Source organism: Lissotriton helveticus, chromosome 2_2 (genome assembly GCF_964261635.1).
Source record: "Lissotriton helveticus chromosome 2_2, aLisHel1.1, whole genome shotgun sequence".
Taxonomy (NCBI): Eukaryota; Metazoa; Chordata; class Amphibia; order Caudata; family Salamandridae; genus Lissotriton; species Lissotriton helveticus.
This window is the reverse complement of record NC_136060.1, coordinates 321,410,877-321,431,744: the sequence shown is the minus strand read 5'-3', so window position 1 is coordinate 321,431,744 and position 20,868 is coordinate 321,410,877. Positions and strand designations below refer to the sequence as shown.

The 20,868-nt window shown below is 46.8% G+C and overlaps 1 protein-coding gene across 1 annotated transcript in view; it reads right to left on the bottom strand.

Annotated features, from left to right (window-relative positions):
* Positions 1-20,868, bottom strand: part of WDR1 (WD repeat domain 1) — a 347,127-nt gene that overhangs the window by 63,103 nt on the left and 263,156 nt on the right. The window contains exon 12 of the mRNA XM_078678473.1: positions 12,833-12,943. Within this exon, the coding sequence (XP_078534599.1) occupies positions 12,833-12,943 (111 nt within the window). The remainder of the gene's footprint in view (positions 1-12,832; positions 12,944-20,868) is intronic.

The window sequence follows — 20,868 nt, the reverse complement described above, 5'->3', positions numbered from 1 at the left end:
ATGCGGGTTCTGTCCCATGATGCTTTCTAAAGCTAACCTGGGAGTCATTGAACCAGTGTTGTTGTTCAGCAGTCTCCATCAGATGAATATTGAGATGCATGTCCAGAACCTTAGCATTTACGGGAAGCAGTTAAATCGGGCAATAGGTTTTACAGTCTGTGGTATCCAGATTAGTTTTTCTCAGCAAGGGCCTGATAATAGCCTGCTTCCAACTCTGTGGGTATGACCCGGAGAGGATCACATTATTTATTAGCTCACAGAGTGGGGCAGCTATATTAATAGCAGCCATATGGAGAACTGAAGGGGGGCAGGCTTCGGAGGGCGAGCCTGCATTGGTTCTCAAGAGGTATTGCTTGACCAGCTCAGGAGAGAGAGTGGAGATGACAGAGACCCTTGGTCTCTTGGCTCGTGTCTTGTATTGAGTCTTGCAATGCTCGGGGTGAACCACGGGAGGCAGAGGGATGTCGGACTAAAGCCTGCGTATATATCCATAATCTCGGAGTAGAAGAAGGTGGCTAGCTGATTGCAGAAGGCCTGCAAGCTCTCTGGTTCCTCTCTGGAATGTGAGGCTGAGAGCAGTTGTACTAGCTCAAAAAGCTCTTTTGTGGAGGCAGCATTTTCAATTTTCTGGGTGAAATACTTGATTTCTTTTCGAATATTGCATGTTTATATTCTCTAATGGTCCATGATTAACGAAAGCTTCTAAGACGCTGTTCGAGTCATGATTATCCATCTCCTCTAAGTGGAAGTGAAGTCCACCATGATAGTCATCCGATTCCCTGCTAGCAGGGGTTCGAGAAGGTTTTTGAGACCCCTCAGAAATGGGGGCCTGGGACCTTACTACCCCTGACGAGGCGTCGCAGCGCTTTTTTCGGTGAGTAGCACGCTACTCTGGGACCGATAGAGGATTAGTGTTGAATTAGTATAGAGAAACCTACACGTAAATTTAAAGTGGTGGATAGGTTAGTCAGTTATTTGGATTCAGAAGGATAGTAGAGGAAAAAAGGTTTGTATTTATTTACCGCTTGTTACCCCTGATGGGATGTTAAAGCACGCTACTCTGGAAACCTATAAAGGATTAGTTGTGAATTAGTATAGTGAAATATAATTTGAGTGGTGGATATTAGTCAGTTATTTGGAGTGAGAAGGATAGCGGAGGGATAAATGGGGAAGAAAGGTGTGCATTCATATAGCGCTCATAACCCTGATGGGGATTTGAAGCACTTTTCTGGTGAGTAGCACGCTACTCCGGAACCCATAAAGTGGAGAGGTGTGGTGCAGCGGCCAGGCCAGCTGATTTCGGAGCACAGGGTTCACGGTTCGATCCCCGGCGGCAGCTCAGCTCAGCACCATGTGACTCTGGGCAAAAGCTCACTTAATTTCCACGACGGCCCCCAGCGCCTTGAGACCCGCAAGGGTGAGTAGTTTGGGCTTTATAAATAAATAAATAAATCCGTATTTGTAAAGGATTACTGTTGAAAATTAGTATAGTGAAATATGAAGTAATTAAGAGTGGTGGATATGTTATATAGTTATTTGGATAGAGAAGGGTAGGTGGCGGGATAGAAGAGGGAAAGAGGTTTGTATTTGTAGGGCTTGCTACCCCTGATGGTATTTTGAAGCGCTTTTTTTGGCGAGAAGCACGCTACTCTGGAACCCATAAGGTTTAGTGTTGAATTAGTATGGTGAAACATTAAATTAATTTGAGTGGTGGATATGTTAGTTATTTGGATAGAGAAGGGTTGGGGAGGGGAAAAAAAGGTTTGCATTTATAAAGCGCTTGTAACTCTGTTGGAGTGTTGAAACGCTTTTTTGGCAAGTAGCACGCTACTCTGGAACCCATAAAGGATTAGTGGCGAGTTAGAATAGTGGAATTTGAGTCAGAGGGATACGTTTAGAGAGGTTTGTTTTGGGGATTGGTATAGTAAAAGAGGTGTCAGGTGATGCAAGGAGGGGTAGAGTAGGAGAGAGTCTAGAAAGAGTTATTTTTGTGATCATAGTAGTGGTATGGGGTTTGGGACGAATGAGAGTGGATGTAGAGGATATATTGATAGAAGTATAGGGTGAGAGACAGGGTAGTGCATTGAAAAGAGTAGTAGAAAGTAGTTTGAGAGGAGTCAGAAAGTTGGGCTAGAAGACATATTGAGAGAAGTATAGGCTGAGAAACAGGGTAGTGCATTTGAAATGCCAAATTAGAAGAAAGTGATAAATATATAGATCCATAAGTACATTGAAGTATATAGATGCATAAAGGAGGTAAGCATATGTAGATTAAAGATATTGATAGAGGTACATGATGAGAAATAGGGTAGTGCATTGGATATGCTTTTTCAGGAGAAAAGTAACAGACACACAGATCCAAGTACATGGAGGTACATAGATGCACAATGGAAGCAAGTACATGTAGACCAAAGATAGGTACACATCTATAGTGAAAATACATTTTGGCTGGGTATTACTGAATGGGAACATGGGCAACATTTCTGGCCCTGGTCACGACCAGTCTTGAACAGCCTCAAATAGGCAACTGCCCTGGTCTTCTCCGCCCTTAACCTCGACGCACCGGCTGAGATGCCCCACCCCTGGCCTTTTATAGCCCTAGTAATCAGGTGACCCTCCAGCCAATGGGAACCCTAGCCCTAACACTATCCAATCACAACACTACCCCAAAAATCTGGAACCAGTAGGAGACCAGGACCGTACAGCCAATTTTAGCCCTAGTCCAAGCAAACAATCAGTTTAAAAAACCTGATCTCTATGTCCAATAGAGACCCTAGCCCTACCAGTAGTCCCAAGCCAAGTCCAAGCAAGCAATGGCACAGGAAGTCCTATTCCCTACTTCCAATAGAAAGTCTAACCCTACTCAGTCCCACACCTAGTCCAGCAACCAATCACACCAGAAGCCCTAATTGCCACTTCCAATTGAAGGCCTAACCCCAGCCCTAGTCCCAACAACCAATAACACGGGAAGCCCTAGTCCCTACTTCTAATAGAAATCCTAACCCTAGTCCCAACCCTACCTTGATTGAAACACAGACCCAGAAACCAGTCAGAACCGTCAAATACCCAACCAATGAGGTCACTAACCCTAATCCAATAGAAACACCAGATACAACCACCGATCAGTGTACACATGCACCAAACAATTTATTTATTTATTTATTATATTTATATAGCGCATTATCACTGATTGGTCTCTGCAGACTATATAAAGTCCCAGCTACCTCAGACAATGTTTGCTGGCCAGGGAGTTGGAAGCTGCTGCTCTATTCAGAAATCTCCTAGGAGGCAGATAGGCTAAATCCACACTTTGGACTTCTGCAGGTAAGGGCCTAACAAACTTGTCCTTTAACAATACTGTTTGAATAAAACTTTACTCACTCTCCTGGCCAAAAAACAAAGTGCACAGTCCCTATTAAATACAGTTTAAACAGCACACAGCAGATTTCTGCTGTCTCAGAGCACCCTCTGATGTAGAATATCCCTGTTGCTGGGTGGGGGAAGTGGGAGCTGGTTTCACAGACTTGTTAACACACAATTGTGGCTGGGGGTGCATTGCTTAAGATACAAGTCTTAGCCCAGAGCAAAGGAGTAATTTGGAAGGAAAAACAGGTTAAATGGAAGCAGTCACGGGCAGAAAAACCACAAGCTTTATCTTTCATCTTCATTTTTTGAGAAATAGGAATGTCTAGAGCTTTCAGCAGGGGAGAAGATGCCCCCTCTTCGTCATCTGTTACTGGTTCCTCCTGGCCATGCTCTTCGCCAAAAATGTCGGAAGTGCCATCTCCAATTCACCCAGACATTTCCAATCGACAAGCCCTTTGATCCTGTAGGGTTTTCTCCGCCCCTAAAGGACTTGTACTTGTTGCATTCAGGTTCACGATGTTTCAGCAATAGGCACAAGTTGCACACGAAGTGTTGATCAGTGTGCGGATATTTTGCATGGCAACGCAGGCAAAATCTGAAGGGTGTGCGTTCTATCAGAAAGGCATCTACGATGGAAACTAGTACATGCGTGAGTAGGTCCGAGACAGGAGGAACCTACAGGATGGTCGGTCGACGGCTGAACTGACGAAACTCAAGAGCAGAAGAGCACAATCGAAAACAATACTGTAGAATATAGTAAAAAACTGAAGAATCGTACCAAACTGAGTCGAAACATGGAGAGGGGGCACACACGTCCGAACCCAACGGCTGAGAGAAAACTATTTAACAAAGGAGCCAATGCCCATGTGTAATATCAGAGAGGAGGAGTCACTCGGTCTTGTGATTCTTAAGACTTGTTCTTAGAAAAACAACTTAATCAACTCTGAACCCAACGCTAGATGGCAGGAGTATGCAGAGCATACGTCTCTACAGCCACAAACATTTATTAAAAAAAAAAAAAAAAAAAACTTAAAAATGAAACAAACTAAAGACCTTTCTATGAAGTCTTACCAGTTCCTAGAGACTAAACCAAACTAATTTGGGAGGGCATATGTTTTGATCAAAGTGGTGAGATTGATATTGGCCAACGTTTCACGTTTGGGTGTAGAAACTATTCTGGTGCAAAAACATCAGTCCAGTGAACTGGTGCAATGGGGTTGAAATCCAGCATGGCCACAGGATGTCAGATACACCGAGATAATACATTAGTAAAACTGAGGTTTTGAGGAACAAACATCTGGACAAATAGTGCAAGACTGTCAGATGCACATTGGACCGCCCCTCAGTGAATTGCCTTTCAATGAATTTCTCAGCCAAGACTCTACTCAGTGTGAGGCTTGAAACAACTATGCAATTACTGCTGCAAAACCATAAGCTAAGTGTTCCATACCTCATTTAGTCTGACAGGAAAGGTGAAGAAAGCTCCGAGTGGGACAAGGCATTTCTCCAATATGATATGCTTTTGTCATCCTTTGAGAGATGCTGCTAGGACCTTTTCGGTCCTCAGCATTGAAGCCTGCTAAAGGACAGATTTGTGTTTGATGAATGATAAACTTGCCACCAGGAAACAAAATGTTAAGGCAGTTTTACCCAAATGTTTTTCGGCGAGGATAGCCAAGTATGCAGTGAATTATATTTTGCCCTCTCGATTCTTCAATACTTTTGGTTTGAGATAGTACACTTTGCAAGTTTTGCTTGGGTATCTATTCAAAAGATGAGGAATCCTTGGCTAGACAGAGTCTCTATTAAAAAGAGCATTACCAAAGGTAAGCTAACTAGTTCGTCTGATAGAGACTTCTAATGGCAGATTCCTCACCTTTTGAATAGAAACCCAAGCAATATCTCCCAAGTGGTGGGTCAGCGAACTGGCTTAAACGAGAAGTCCTGAACAACTGACCAGGCAAAATGCTCTTTGCTGCCTACGCAGCTTTTCAGACAATAGTGCCCGGTGAACATATAGATTGACTCCCTCATAGCGGGCTGCCATATGTCTAGAACAGATACCCCACAGGCCGAAGTAGTGGTACCAGCCCTTGCTCTGGTCTAATAAGCCTTCAGGAGGCTGCTTTTTAGCAAATATATAGCAGAGAAAGAGCCAGCCCAAGATGGTCCCTTTCTTTGCTCCTGTGAACTAGATATAGAGTGGACTGTACACTGATGCCGTTTGGTGCGGTTAGTTGAGAAGCTGGAGGCTCTTTTCGGATCCAACCGGTGAAGCTTTTTCTTCTCCTTAGAGGGATAAGGTAGACAAAAGAATGCCCGAAGGGTGATATCTGATCAACATGAAATGGAGTTACCACCTTCCGAAGGAAGGAAGTACAAGCCTGAAGGACTACGTTTTCCAAGTAGAATATAGCGCAAGGATGGTTAACCGAAAGAGAGGGTAAGGAGTCTTAAAGAATAACTGTGGAGGGGCTCACAAGGCATACACCTGGGGAATGGTTAAAACCACATTTAATACTGTTGGGGCATAAGACATGGAGAAGTGAGAACATATGTTTTAACCCTATGAGGAACCAGATAACAAAACTTAAACACATGCTGATCCGGCAACCGTACAAAGGCCACAAGAGCCAATAAGGAATATGCTACTTACTAGTATGCATCTGTTCTTGGCATGTAGGGCTGTGCATAGATCGCCGCCTAGTATTGGGTCCGGATGATTGCACTTTGTTGTCCTGGAAGAGTCTTCGAAGTATCACGAGATAGGCGACTCCTCCCCTGGACTACAGTGCGCATGGGCATCCTTTCCATGCTCAGATTGTTTTTCGCCATTGTGGCAGAGGTGGAGATGGGAAAGTAAGAGATGTCCATGCTAAAGATAATGCTGCAGCTGCGACAGGCGCCGGGGAGGAGGGCGGGCGATATGAATGTCAGCAGCCCTACATGCCAAGAACAGATGCATACTGGTAAGTAGCATATTCCGTTCGAGGCATGTGGGCTGCTGAATTCATATCTGTGCATAGACTGAATAGCAGCATCTCCTCTAGCGGTGGCCACCTGTGTCAGCTGAAGCAGTTTGGAAAAGAGTTTTGAGGACAGCCTGGCCTACAGCAGCTTGCTGTTTTGCTTGCACGTCTACACAGTAGTGTTTAGTGAAAGTGTGTATGGTGGACCATGTGGCTGCCTTACAGATGTCTTCGAGGGGAATATTTCCTAGGACAGCCATGGATGCCCCCATTTTCCGTGTAGTGTGCGCTCTCAAGGGGGACTGTTAAAGTGCGTTTAGCTTTTAGATAACATATTTGAATGCATTTAACTATCCATCTGGCTATTCCGGACTTTGAAATAGGATTTCCCTTGTGTTGTGGTGCAAAAGCATCAAACTGTTTTGTTTTCCTAAAGTATTTAGTTCTGTCCACATAGTATAGTAGAGCTCTTCGAACGTCTAGTGTGTGCAGGGCTCTTTCAGCTACGGATTGTGGATTCTGAAAGAATACTGGCAGTTCAATTGCTTGATTAATATGGAAGTTGAATAAGACTTTAGGCATGAATTTAGAGTTTGTTCGAAGAACTACCCTGTTAGCATGTACCTGCATGAAGGGTTCCTGAATTGTCAGTGCTTGCAATTCGCTCACTCTTCTGAGTGAGGTGATGGCAACTAAGAATGCGACCTTCCACGTTAGGAATTGCAATTCGCATGAGTGTAGAGGTTCGAAAGGAGGTTCCATAAGTCTGGTAGGCATTATATTTAGATTCCAGACTGGGGAAGGAGGGTGTCGTGGAGGGATCACTCTTTTCAAGCCCTATATAAATGCTTTAATTGCTGGTACCCTGAAGAGTGAAAGGTGTTGCCTGTTCTGAAGGTATGCTGCTATAGCAGCGAGGTGTAGTCGTATGGAAGAGTATGCTAAGTTACATCTTTGTAAATGCAGCAGGTAGCATATAATGTTTTGTATGGAAGCGTCTAATTGGTTGATTTGGTTATTGTTGCAGTAAATAAATCTTTTCCATTTGGCTGCACAGCACGCTCGTGTGGTTGGTTTCCTTGCCTCCCTAATGATGTTCATGCAGTCTGGGGGCAAGTTAAGGTATCCAAACTCTAGGACCTCAGGAGCCAGATCGCTAGGTTCAACTGATTGGGTGTCTTATTTCTCCATGGTTCTGAGTTAGAAGATGTGGAGCAAGGCATAGTTTTTGATGAGGAACTACTGAAAGTTCTAGGAACGTTGTGTACCATAGTTGTCTCGCCCATGTGGGAGCAACTAGGATTAGGGTGAGTGAGTGTTGTCGCAGTTTGCGTGCCACCAGCGGGATCTACGGTGCTGGGGGAAAAGCGTACGCAAATCTGCCTGACCAGTTCATCCATATCGCATTGCCCAGTGACAATGGATGTGGGAATCTGGCGGCAAAGTACTGGCATTTGGAGGTTTTTTTTGTGGCAAAGAGGTCTACCTCTGGGTGACCCCATTCCTCGAAGAATGGTTGGAGAACTTGGGGGTGAAGCTCCCATTCGTGTATTTGTTGGCAGTGCCTGCTGAGCAGGTCGGCAATCTGATTGTCCTTCCCTGGGAGGTGTTCTGCTAGGAGAAAGATGTCCTTTTGAATTGCCCACTTCCATATGCTCTGCGCCAAATGGGACAGCTGTGGAGAGTGGGTTCCTCCCTCTTTCTGGATATAGAACATTGCGGTCATGTTGTCCGTCCGGATCAACACCGTCTTGTTGTACACATATTTTTTAAAGGCTTTTAGGGCTAGGAAGATCGCTAGCAACTCTAGTTGATTGATATGCAGCCTTCTTTGTTTGTTTGTCCAGAGCCCTTGTACTGAAGAAGATGGGCTCCCCAGCCTGTCAGTGATGCGTCCGCTGTAAGTACTAGTTGTGGAACCGGCTCTTGGAACAGTTGCCCCAGTGAAAGGTTTTGTGGGTTCCACCACTGCAGAGATTTGTGTGTGCGACTGTCCACCAACACTAGGCCTTTTAGGTGTCCACGAGCTTGGTTCTATTGCCGTACTAGGCATTCCTGTAACGGGCGCATTTGAAGTCTGGCATGGGGGACAATGAATATGCAGGAGGCCATCATGCCTATGAGCTGCTTGAAAACTTGGGCTGGCAGGGAGTGCTGTGGCAGGAACTTGCGAATGAGTATCTGCATGCTGGCTATCCTTGCTGTGTTGGGGTATGCCTTTGCCACTGAGGTGCTTATAGTGGCTCCTAGGTATTGCTGTATGTGGGAAGGTTGCAGTTGCGATTTTGTGTAGTTGATTGAAAAGCCTAGGTTGTGTAGCAACTGGATAGTGTGGGATGTGTGTGTTGCATACTCTTGGTACGATTTTGCTTGTATTAGCCAATCGTCCAGATAAGGGTACACGTGTTGCCTCCTGAGATGCGCTGCAACTGTCGCTAAGCATTTTGTAAACACTCTTGGAGCCGTGGTAACCCCGAAGGGCAAAACCTTGAATTGGTAGTGTTGCCCTTCTATTGTGAACCTGAGGTATTTTCTGTGGGCTGGATGGATGGGCATGTGGAAGTACGCATCCTTGAGGTCCAGTGTTGCTAGGAAGTCTCCTTGTTGTAGCAACGGGAGCACTTACTGTAGTGTGATCATATGGAAGTGCTCCGACAGTATGTATTGATTTAGGGGTCTGAGGTCCAGTATTGGTCCGAGGGAACCGTCCTTCTTGGGAATAAGGAAGTATAGGGAGTATACTCCTGTCCCTTGCTGGTGGAAAGGGACTGGCTCTATGGCCCCCTTTTCCAGCATGCTTTTCACCTCTTGTTGAAGTAGGGTGATGTGTTCTATGGACATAGGACGATGTCTGGGTGGTATGTTTGGTGGCGTAGAAGTCCATTCTAGGCAATAACCAGACTGGATAATTTCTCTTACCCACCTGTCTGTGGTTATTGCGTGCCAGACAGGTAGTAACTGTTGTAGTCTGCCTCCGACTGGTGTTAAGTGTTCCAGAGGCAGCGTAATGAAGTCACTGTTTTGTGGAGGCGGAGGCTCTGGTGTTATTGCCTCCCCGCCCCCTTCCCTTAGGATTGTTACCTCTGTAACCACCTCTGTTGGTGTTCTTTGTGAAGGAAACTTGTGTGTTACCTTTGTAGGAGGTAGATGTTTGTGAGGCATTTCCTCGTGTATTTGCTCTGTATGAGGAGCGCCGAAAGGAGCCCCTAGGTTGCAGAAATTGCAGTGCACCCATGGATTTTGCTGTTTCTGTGTCCTTTTTCATTTTGTCCAAGATGGTGTCTACCGCAGGACCAAATAAAAAATCTGGGTTAACTGGTTGGTTTAGAATGGTGGACTGCACCTCATTCTTAAAACCTGAAACCCGCAGCCATGCATGTCTGCGGAGGAGGACACTAGTATTAATGGATCTAGCTGCGGTGTCTGCAGCGTCCAGCGCACATTTAATGGAGGCATTGGAGATGAACTTTCCCTCCTGAATGAGATCATTTGCTTGTGCTTTAAACGGCTCGGGCAAATGTTGCATAAGGCTTTCGAGCTGATCGTAATGTGCCCTATCGTAACGAGCCAGTAGTGCCTGTGTTAGCAATTCTCTAAGAATTGGATGCCTGTGCCACTACCCTTTTGCCCGATGCCTCTAGGATTTTGGACTCCTTATCAGGGGGAGGTGCTTCCCCTGTAGTCTGAGAGTTGGCTCTTTTTCGTGCGTTAGCAACCACTAGGGAGTCTAGTGGCAGCTGGCCCTTGACATAAGTGGGGTCTGTAGGAGCCGGTCTATACTTTTTTCCTATTCTGGGATTGATTACCCGTGCCCTGGCTGTGTCCTTGAATATGTCAGGTGCATGTTTTAGAACTCCCTTCAACATAGGAAGTGTTTTGACACTTTTCTCTGCAGTAGTGAAAGTGTCAAAGAGTAAGTCCTCTTCTACGGGGTCACTGTGCATGTCCACGTTGTGTCTATGAGTTGGTTAAATACTACTGTGTCATCAGTGGGTGATGGTTTAGTAGGATAAGTGGGCACATCAGGAATAGGATCTGTTGGCTCCTCCCAAGGTTCCTCTTGATCTGGATCTTGAGGAAAGTCATATAGGGGCTTTGGTTCATACCCTGTGTCTCCCTCATCGTCATCGTGGTTAGAAGGTGAGGTAGGTGCAAGTGGTGTGGAGGGCATAATAGGTTGAATAGGGAGTGAGGGTCTCGTGGGAGAAGTGCCAAAGTCCTTTTTTTGAGTGGGATATGTGAATCAGGTGCAAAGTCCAAAGGTCTCTTTTTCTTATGCAGGATGGTAGTTTTACCAGTGTCTGGGTTAATGTAAATTTTTGCTTTGGTCCTCGGATGGATCTGGGTGGAATAGTTCTTCCTCTACAGTCCTGGGTTTAGGCTTGGACCTTTTTGGGTCGACAAAGGCAGGTTTGTCGACGAAGTTCGGTGTTTTGCTGGGTTTTTTCGGCTCGGTTCCCGATTTCGTCTCGACTCGTGGTTTCGAGTCGACGGGAACTTTCGGGTCGACACATTGTTTGTGCTCCGTAGGCTTCTTTGGGTGAGTGTCTTACACCGGATCGACGGTCTTTTTTGGATCGACCAGTGTCTTCGGAGCTGTTACTTTTGGGTCGACAGGTTTGTCCGGCTACGGCACCGGGTCGAAAGTTTTTGGAACCGCAGGCTTGGTCGGGTCGGCGACCTTCCTTGGTTCGGCGCTCTTCGGCTGCGCTCCCTTGCTCGGCTCGACCGATTTTCTGGGGTCGACGGCTTTTGGCTGAGCGGCCTTTGCGGGGTCGACGCCCTTTGGGTCGGTGACCTTTTTTGGCTCTGGAACCTTCTTCGGGGCAATGTTACTAGGCCCTGGGGTTTCTGAAGGTTTCGGTTTCGGAGCCGAGCCTGAAGTGTGGCTGTCGAAAGTATTTTATGATCTTGGCTAAGGCCTGTTGGCGATGCCTCGACCGGAGCCTTTGGCGAAGGGTCAATTGGTGTCGGGGGCAGTGTACTCACGATTTGGCCCGACGGTAGTTTGTCGTCGGAGTAGTCCTCAACCATGACGATCTCTAGGTCCGAGTCTTGAGCGTCCGGTAGGTCCTGGTCATCATCGAAGAGGTTGTCGGGTTCCGGTGCCTGTCGCTGCATCTCTTGCCTAGCTGCCCTTCGGATCCGTATGGTTTTTTTTCGACCGAAACTAGGCGCAGGCCAGGCAGGTTTCTTCCCTATGGTCTGGAGAAAGGCACTTGTTGCATACTGAGTGTTTATAAGTATGGGGGAACTTTGAGTTGCATTGTGGGCACCTTTTGAAGGGGCTTCTTTCCATCGATGGTCGGCTCACGTGGTGTCGAAAAGGCCCAACAGCCTGCGTCGACGACCGATTCGAGATGGAAGGTTGCATGGAGTAGAGAGGTACCGAACGAGAACAATACAGACGAAGTCGAAGGCCTTTAGAAAAGTTTTATTTAGATTCTGAGTTGGAGTATAGGAGTTTGCATCCAAACCCAATGGCGGAAAAAAAATAATCGGAGCATGGAAAGGATGCCCATGCGCACTGTAGTCCAGGGGAGGAGTCAACTATCTTGTGATACTTCGAAGACTCTTCCAGGACAACAAAGTGCAATCATCCGGACACAACACTAGGCGGCGATCTATGCACAGATATGAATTCAGCAGCCCACATGCCTCGAACATACCCTTTAACAGTGCCCAAAGCAAGAACTTGCAGGCCTAGGGGCAACAAAATGTCAGACCGGTTGGCCTGGAGTGAGCCAATTTGTTAAAATGCACACCTGGCCACAAACTTATCCCAACAGCAGGAGGAAAAAGCCTGATCCGTGGACAGATGCACATACCCAGGACTTTGGGACTCTGTACTCTCCGTTCCTAATAGAGCAACTAGGATGACCTGGGTCCAGTCGGTCCAAATCTTCCTCAGAACCTGGGAAGGAGAGGTATTGCCCAAAAGTCGCATGAGTCCACAGTTTCATTCTATGCACAACGAGCCTCCGAGCGAGACGTGTTGGTAAACTCCAACATGCACAAGTGCTATCTTTGCGCGTTCTAGGCGGTGGTTGATGCAACTGCCATTCAGTATCAACAAGGGCTTAATCCATAGCTTAATTCATCTGCTTTGGCGTTCAAGAAACCCACCAGTTGATGTGTCACCAGGAACATAATTGGCAGTCTAGTCACATCCAGAGATTAAAATCGTTTTGGCATAGTGGCCAGGACCCCCCAACCCACCATGCTTGTGGATTTCACCACAAGCCTCTTTCTTCTGTCACCTTCGCTCTAGCATGAGCTATTTCTTCCCTGCTTTCTCACTTTTGTAGCCCGATTTTCCCCTTTTAAAGCCTCTCTCTCCCGCTCTGGATCAAATTGTGATTATGAGGAACAAAAGACATTGAAAAAATATTTTTAAAAGACTGGTCACCAACGATAATGCAAATTACAAAATGCCATGGACATTCGTATTTAACCACTGAAGGAAAGAGATAGATATGATACAAAAAAGTTCTTACCGATCCTCCAACTGCAACAGTCACTCCACCTTTATGAACAGCCACAGCCCCTGGCTCATAGCCAAGATTTTCAATGACGCTACATTTCTTCTTATCTTTCATCAGGACAATCTGAAATGATAAATCATGACGATATATTTAAATTTTGCTATTTTTATTGCATTTCAAAACTGTAAATTCGTCAACAGAGAAGGCCACAAAATACAGCAAAATGGTACAATAAGAATGAGCGAACTCCCAAACATACCACCACATACAGTGCTCCACTGACTGGAAGCTAATATCCGTGTACTTAATCCAACACCTTTGATTTTTACTATATAAATCTCCAAAATCATTAACAGTTCTTTTTAACCATTTATTAGTGCAATGAAACAGGTGATATTGCTCTTTTGGGTAGGTGCTCTAACCACAGATTTCTGACCTCTTGGATATCACCAGGCGCCAGATCACATATGGAACTTTAAGAACTGTTCCTGTGTGCTAGTCGATGGCACCTTAGAACTCTGCAGTGGCATCACACTGCCCAGGAATTCCAGCATGGAGCTGCATATAGGCACCAATCCTGTGCACGGACATCAGTGATCTTGAACTTTTCCATACCCTTTGGCGGAGTCAACCATGATGGATCAGAGGTGGAAAAGTGCGGATTCCAATTTGCAATCAATATAACAGTTCTGCAAGCAATATGTGGTTATATAAAGTATCCACCATAAATGAGCAATGGCATAGCCAATAGGTCTCGCATTTAGGACTTTGTAAGTGTTTACCCATAGATATTGGCTTTGCCAATATCTTTAAGCTAAGTTGTAGAGCAGTGTGGATGTTGCGCAGCATGTTGAAAAGTTATAATTAAAAAAGTGTTATAAGCAATTTTGTTACCATATAAGAAAACAAGTTACTTACCTGTAACTTGGGTTACCCAGTATTGGTAACTTTCATAGATTCCCATGCTTTTGTATCATTCCCCGTCGTCGGAATGGGAGTCTCGGTAACAAAAATACCATAGCAGTAGGTACAAAAGAGAAAGAAAAAGGCCTAGCCTCATTCCCTTTTGTAGCACACCACCCTCTTTTTGTAAAAGAGACCAAACTTAGGCATTAGCCAATCAGAAGAGCCTCACCCCATAGAACCCTCCTGAAGGAACCTCAGAGCCTCAGATTTTCGTGGCCGTTGTGTAACTGTTACCATATCTGCTGTAGGCTGAGCTTTCCTCGAGGAGGTGGGTGGGCGCATGGGAATCTATAAAAGTTACCAATACTTGGGAACCAAAGTTACAGATAAGTAACTTGTTCTCTTGCCCCAGTATTGCAAATTGCATAGATTCCCATGTTTTTATAGAGGAGTAGCAAGCAGTTAGCAATAAAAAAAAACACATTTTGTGTAATAAATACATTGTAATAGCCAACATGACAAAGATACAAAATGTGCAAAATAACGGAAGGTGGGATAGAAAGGAAAGCTCACCAATTATTGGAAAAGGTTCCTCAGGACAGCCTGGCCCACTGCCGCATCCTCTTGCTGTAAGGATTCCAAGCAGTAATGCTTACTAAAGGTGTGGACGCTGCTCCAGGTAGCAGCTTTGCAAATGTCCTTAATCTGCACCCCGCAAAGAGGGCTGCTGAAGAAGCCACTTATCTTGTCGAATGTGCCCGAACCCTGCCAGTCAGTGGTTTCCCTGCCGCAGTATGGCAATGTAGAATGGCACTTGTAATCCATCTTGCTATCCCCTGTTTTGACAGCGGGAGACCTTTGCTTGGGCCACCAAAAGCAACAAACAATTGAGGATTTCTAAAATCCTTTGGTACGATCCAAATAGAATTTTAAACATCGTTGTACATCCAAAGAATGCAGCGACGTCTCCGCTGGTGTAGCCGGTTGAGTAAAGAACGCTTTCAGAATAACCGGCTCGTTCAAGTGGAAGTCAGAGTGTACCTTGGGTATGAACCTAGGGTTAGTTCTCAGGATAACAGTGTTCCTTTTAAATTGTAGGAAAGGCTCCTGGATTGTAAGAGCCTGCAATTCTCCAATACGTCTTGCCGATGTGAGGGCGAGAAGGAGAGCCAATTTCCACGAAAGGAACTTCATGTCAGAATGATGAATTGGTTCAAATGGGTTTTTCATTAGTTGAGTGAGGACTAGATTTAGGTGACAAGTAGGAGGCGGAGGCCTCACTGGTGGATAGACCCGGAACAAGCCCTTAAGAAATTGTTTAACAATCCTGGAAGACCACAACGAAGGTCCAGACCCAGACCGTCTATCTTGAAATGGCTGTCAAATGAACCTTTATGGAAGAATGGGCCAGCCCCGACTTAGCCAGGGACAGAAGACAAGGTAGAAGCTGATGAGGCTTTGAAGCAAAGAGGTAAACTCCTCTCCTGCACCAAATACAAAATCTCTTCCATTTAAAGCGGTAAGTCCTGTTCGTGGAAGGAGCCCTCGCCTGGGAGAGGACTTCCTTAATTTCGTTTGAGATGGGGAGATTCATAAATTCTCGCTGCTCAGGAGCCATGCTGTCAGGTGTAATGACAGAGGATCTGGGTGCCAAACCTGTCCTTCGGACATTGTGAGGAGATCTGGAATAGTCCTCAAGGGAAGAGGAGGAGCTAGCGACAACAGGTGGAGCTCCGTGTACCAGAAATGTCTCGGCCAAGCAGGGGCTATCAAGATCATCCTGCATGGTTCCACCTTGATCTTCCTGATGAGCCGCGGGATCAGAGGGATGGGGGGAAAGGCGTAGACAAATGTCCTTGACCAGGCTATCGAAAGCGCATTCCCCAATGATCCTTGGTGGTGAAGCCTGCTTGCATAAGACCGGCATTTCTTGTTGGTCGGTGTGGCAAAGAGATCCACTGCTGGTCTGCCCCCACTGCTGGTCTGCCCCACTGGCTGAAGACCTCTTCTAGAACTCGCTGGTTCAACGCCCACTCGTGACTGACTGAGGATAACCTGCTCAACCTGTCGGCGTTCTCGTTTAGAACCCCTGGCAAGTGTTCTGCCTTCAGCGATATCCCGTGAAGTATCGCCATTCCCAGATCTGTTGAGCTTCCTGCGACAGCGGAAGAGATCTGGTTCCTCCTTCCTTGTTCACATAATGCATTGCCGTGGTGTTGTCCGTTCTGATGAGCACTTGTGAACCCCCTAGGCGAGGAAGAAAGTCTTGTAGAGCCAGTTTTATTGCTCTTAGTTCCAAGAGATTGATGTGGAGACGTCGATCGCGAGGAGACCAATGGCCACTGACATGTAGGTCTTGCATCACTGCTCCCCAACCCTCCAATGACGCGTCTGTTTTTACTACTTGAGGAGACGGATCGCTTACGAAGGATAGACCTTGGGACAAGTTTCTCTGATCTGTCCACCATAAGGCCGCTCTTCTCATCATTGGAGTGACGGTCACTGTAGGAGAGTAGGGTCTGCTATCCTATGGTCACCCCAAATTTTTGCTTTTTGCTTCACTGGTTTTCGACTACTGAGGCTGTGGGCCTGCTGATCAGACCCCCAGCCTGCTGTTCTCTCCCTAAATTACTGATACATGTGCTATAGGCACATACCACAATTGGAAATGGACTCCTTGTCAGCCCCTGTATAATGCACTATAGGTGCCCAGGGCATAGGGGCCACCAAGGCCTACCAGGGGCTGCAGCATATCTTTTGCCACCCCTGGCTGGTTCTTAAATTGACACAACTGGCTGATCACTCAGCTGGGGTAAGGTGGTGTAATCACCCCTTACTTAGATATAGTATACCTATATCTAAACCTATATCTGGACACATATAAACCTGTGAGCCACTCCTATGGAAGGCCTCATCAATCCTGGAGGCAGAGTGCGTGGTTTAATGTGAGATGGAGCTCTAGCATGAGCTGAGCCTGTCTGCAGCTGTCGGGAACAACTCCCTAAGCTGTTTCAGGATAATGCCATACCATATACACTTAAGTGCCTTATAATCCTCGCGGTTATATAGCAACTTTGGTTTGGCTTTATGAAAACATGTCGTGTAAGGTGTCATACGATTTGGAATACTATCCCCTCGCCAGTTCTGGCGACGGGGATAGCATTCCACCCCTCTAGAGGGGTAAGACATGTTACTTTACTTAAATGCGGTTAATTTCTAAAAGGACCATAGATCCACAAAATGGATGCCTCTGCCACAGACAAGAGTCTGACCCCCTGAAGCTGACCGAAACTCAGCCAAATGGGGCCTGGACAAAGGGTTTCCTGTCGCAGGGGGGTGTTACCACCCTCCAGACAGGAGATAGTGGATTGTAGCAGGGAGGTCTGAAAGAAACCAGACACTGCCTGGGGCGCACAAGGCTGCCCCTTGCATAATCCGGCCAAACCGGTTCTGGGGCACTCCAGCCCTCGTGCCAGGGTGGCCTGGATCAAAGGAAAGGGGTGTATCCACCCCCTTCCTGGGTCCCACCCATAGGAGGGGACCTAGCAGGTAATCCAGCCCCCAAAATTAGTATAAGACTGGGAGCAGTGCCAATGCACTTCAGATTATCCTGAAGAAACATAAGAAACGAAATTCTGGACCCTTCGACATCCTACTCGACGTAGAAGCCCGAAGAATCTCCCTTGTGGTCAAGGAGTGACCACCCTGTGCAAACAGGCACCATCCAGCTATCGACGTCTACTTTGTTGCAGTTCCCGCCGGAACTCGAGCGACAGAGATAGACGAGATCAAGCTTGCCTGCTTTCCAACCGCCCGATCCACAGTCCCTGCAGAGCTGAGACCCGTGGAGGCGACCGGAAGCGTGGGGCACGCCATCTTGAATTGACCACGAGACGCTGACCGTGCAGCCCACGAGTGACCCTCGAAGCTGTACACCGGGGTTTGAGAAGCCCCAACCCTGAGCCACACTTGCACCGAAGTTCAGCCCTCCACACTCAACGAGTGCTGCGTGGGGCCCTTCTGCTTCTTTTGGCTCAACGCGTTGGCCCGGTCACTTGCCAGCCGGCTAGTGGCCCCTGTGCCGACGAAAACTTGAAATCGACTTGTGAATCTGGTCGCTCCAGATCTGCACCAGCTCCCCTGAAAAGGAGCCCCCACTCTGACCCTCCTGGTTCGAGTGAGAAGCAATCTCCCGGTTCCGCGTGGATTGCTTTTGCCAAGTGTTGTTTGCTCCAATCTTGAAGCCGACAGCGCCGACGGCGAGAGCCTGCGTGGGACAGATCGTGACCTGCTCCTGGACGTCGTAGATGCCCCAGAGCCCACGTGACAGCGGAGAGAAGCTCCTCGACAGCGACCTGATTGCGCCCGACATTGCCTGGTTCCGTCCTGGTTCCACCCTGGTCACTGCTGAGTGACCCAGACTCTGTCCCCTCTGCTTTCAGGTACTTTTCGACTCGAGTCCACCCTTGGACTCCACCGGACACTTCTCTTTCACCCCGCCTGCAGCCCTTTCAGCTTCAAGCACCAAGAACCTGCGTGACGAAACCCGACTCAACTTCGACCCAGTGCACCCGCTTCCTGTGGGTGAGGTAACTTTGCTCCGCCGGTGTTCCCACACTGGTACACATCTCTAGGGTCTGTGTCTTAAGTTTTGTTCCTCTAGGTTCAGCGGAAGTGTCCTTAAACTTTACCTTTACAACTTTTACGCACCATTGGTTAACATTGGTGCATGCGTGCGCTTTCCGCACTGCTCCCGAATCCCGTGGGCCTCTCCCGACTTCAGCACTGCTTGTCCTGACTGCTCCCAGCGATTCCCTAGGCCCTAGGCCTAACCACTGTTCGATTGGTATCTCTTATACCACTTGTTTAGTATATGGTTTGAGTGGCCCCCCGCCCTCATCCATAATTGTGCAACTTTGTATGTTTTAAACTGTGCTTTTGATTTAACGCTTGTGCCCCTTTATTCATAAAGAATACTGGGGATTGTTTTTAGTAATAAACACATATATTTTTATAATATATACTTGTGTGGTGTCCTTTCATTTGATATTACAGGATTGTATGTGGTTATACAGCTCGCTTAACACGACCTCTTAAGTTAAGCCTTTAGGCTGCTTAGTCCATGCTACCCCTAGGATAGCTTGTCTAACAAGGTTGACTTACAACCTGACACCATAAGGGATTGTTTGGTCTGATAATAGGTGGTTCCAGAATTGGAAACATCACCTATCAGGCCAACTTCGCACATTGGTGAGCAGCGGTGCGGATTTGAGCTTGTTGTTTTACCATTGCAATCTTTTATCAAATTGAAAGATCACATCAAGTACCTCTAGGTACATATAAATCAAAAGCTTAGCATATTAAGTTCTACTGAACTTAGTAGTTGTAGGTTAAAGGGATTAGCACACCCTGACTACAACTCACTAGCAAGGTACAGTAGGAAAACACTTAGTGTAGGTAAGTGCACCACTTACACCTCACTAGCAGTCATGTCTGACACAGGAAAAGCCTCAGGGTCTGCTCCTGTGACAGTTGACCTTACCAAGGCAACTTCCAGCTATGACAAGTTAACCCGAAAGGACTTGATTGCCTTGTGCATATCAAGAGGGTTAAAAAGGGGCAGAAGTCCCACCTGTCCTATCCTGATAGCCATTCTAGAGCAGGATGACTTAGAGAAGGGAAATGAACCTCCCTTAGAATCAGGAGAAGGAGTGAACCCCCCTGTAACTGATACCACTCCAGAGGAGGAAGAAGAAGAGGAAGAGGAGGAGGAGGAGGACTCAGATGTAGAGGACCCAGAGAATCAGGATCAGAGGGGTAGCCAGGTCCAAGTTGCCAGGCTTAACCAGGCCAACTTAGACCTACTGGGAAATGGAGAGGGCCAGCACCTCCCCAGATCCCACCATGTCATTCTCCCAGGCAACAGAAGAGTGAGATCTCCCTCAGGGGACTCTCATATTTCTAGTGCCTCAAGAGAATCTCAGAGAGGCATGACTGCTTCTCAAAAGCTAGAGCATAGGGCCAGAATGAGGGCTGTCAAACTCCAAATAGAGAGGGAGGAGGTAGCCTTGGCTCAAGCTAGACTTGCCTTGGCAAGAGAGCAGACATTGTGTGGCTTAGATGCCACTGGTGGCAGCAATATTCCTAGAGAAAAAGACAGGAGCTATGATAATAGAAACCTGACAAAAATTGTGGCCCCCTACAAGGAAGGGGATGACATCCACAAATGGATGACTGCTCTTGAGAGAGCCTGCATGGTACAGCAGGTTCCTCAGGATCAGTGGGCTGCAATTTTATGGTACTCCTTTTCTGAGAAAGGGAGGGACAGGCTCCTCACAGTTAGACCTGAGGATGCCAAAAACTACACGGTCTTGAAGAGTGCTCTTATTGAAGGGTTTGGCCTAACCACTGAGCAATACAGGTTGTTGTTCAGAGACACCCAAAAAGCACAGACTCAAGACTGGACTGATTTCGTGGATTGTGCCACTAAGGCTCTGGAGGGTTGGTTGCAGGGAAGTAAAGTTTCAGACTATACAGGATTGTACAATCTTATAATGAGAGAGCAGATCCTTAATACCTGTACAAACCAGCTGTTGCATCAATACCTTATTGACTCTGATCTGACCTCTCCCCAAGAATTGAGAAAGAAGGCAGACAAATGGGTCAGAACAAGGATTAAGCAGAAACCCCAGAACCAAGGTGGTGACCAGAAGAAAACAGACCAGAAGGGTGGAAATCAGAAAGATAAAGAAAAAGACCAGAAGTCTTCAGGCCCCCAAACTAATAGTAAGGAGGGTGGTTCCCAAAATGGAAACAAAAAGAAGAAGAATGGCCCAAAGAAGCCTTGGTGTAATAACTGCAAATCAGTTTCCCACTGGGGCAGTGAATGCACCAAGACAAATCCAGTCCCCACCACTGCAGCTCCTAAAGCACCTGCACCCCCTAGTACAGTTAGCAGTGGTGGAACACAGCCAAAGGGTGTAGTAGGGTTAACCCTGGGTACTGAAGTAGGATCTGGCCTAGTCAGAATCCCTACTCAGGCAGTTCTCCTATATGATGTGGACCTAGCTTTGCCCACTACAGTGAGTCCCAGTAACCTGGGCAAATATAGGCAGACGCCTTTAATCAATGAGAAACTGGCT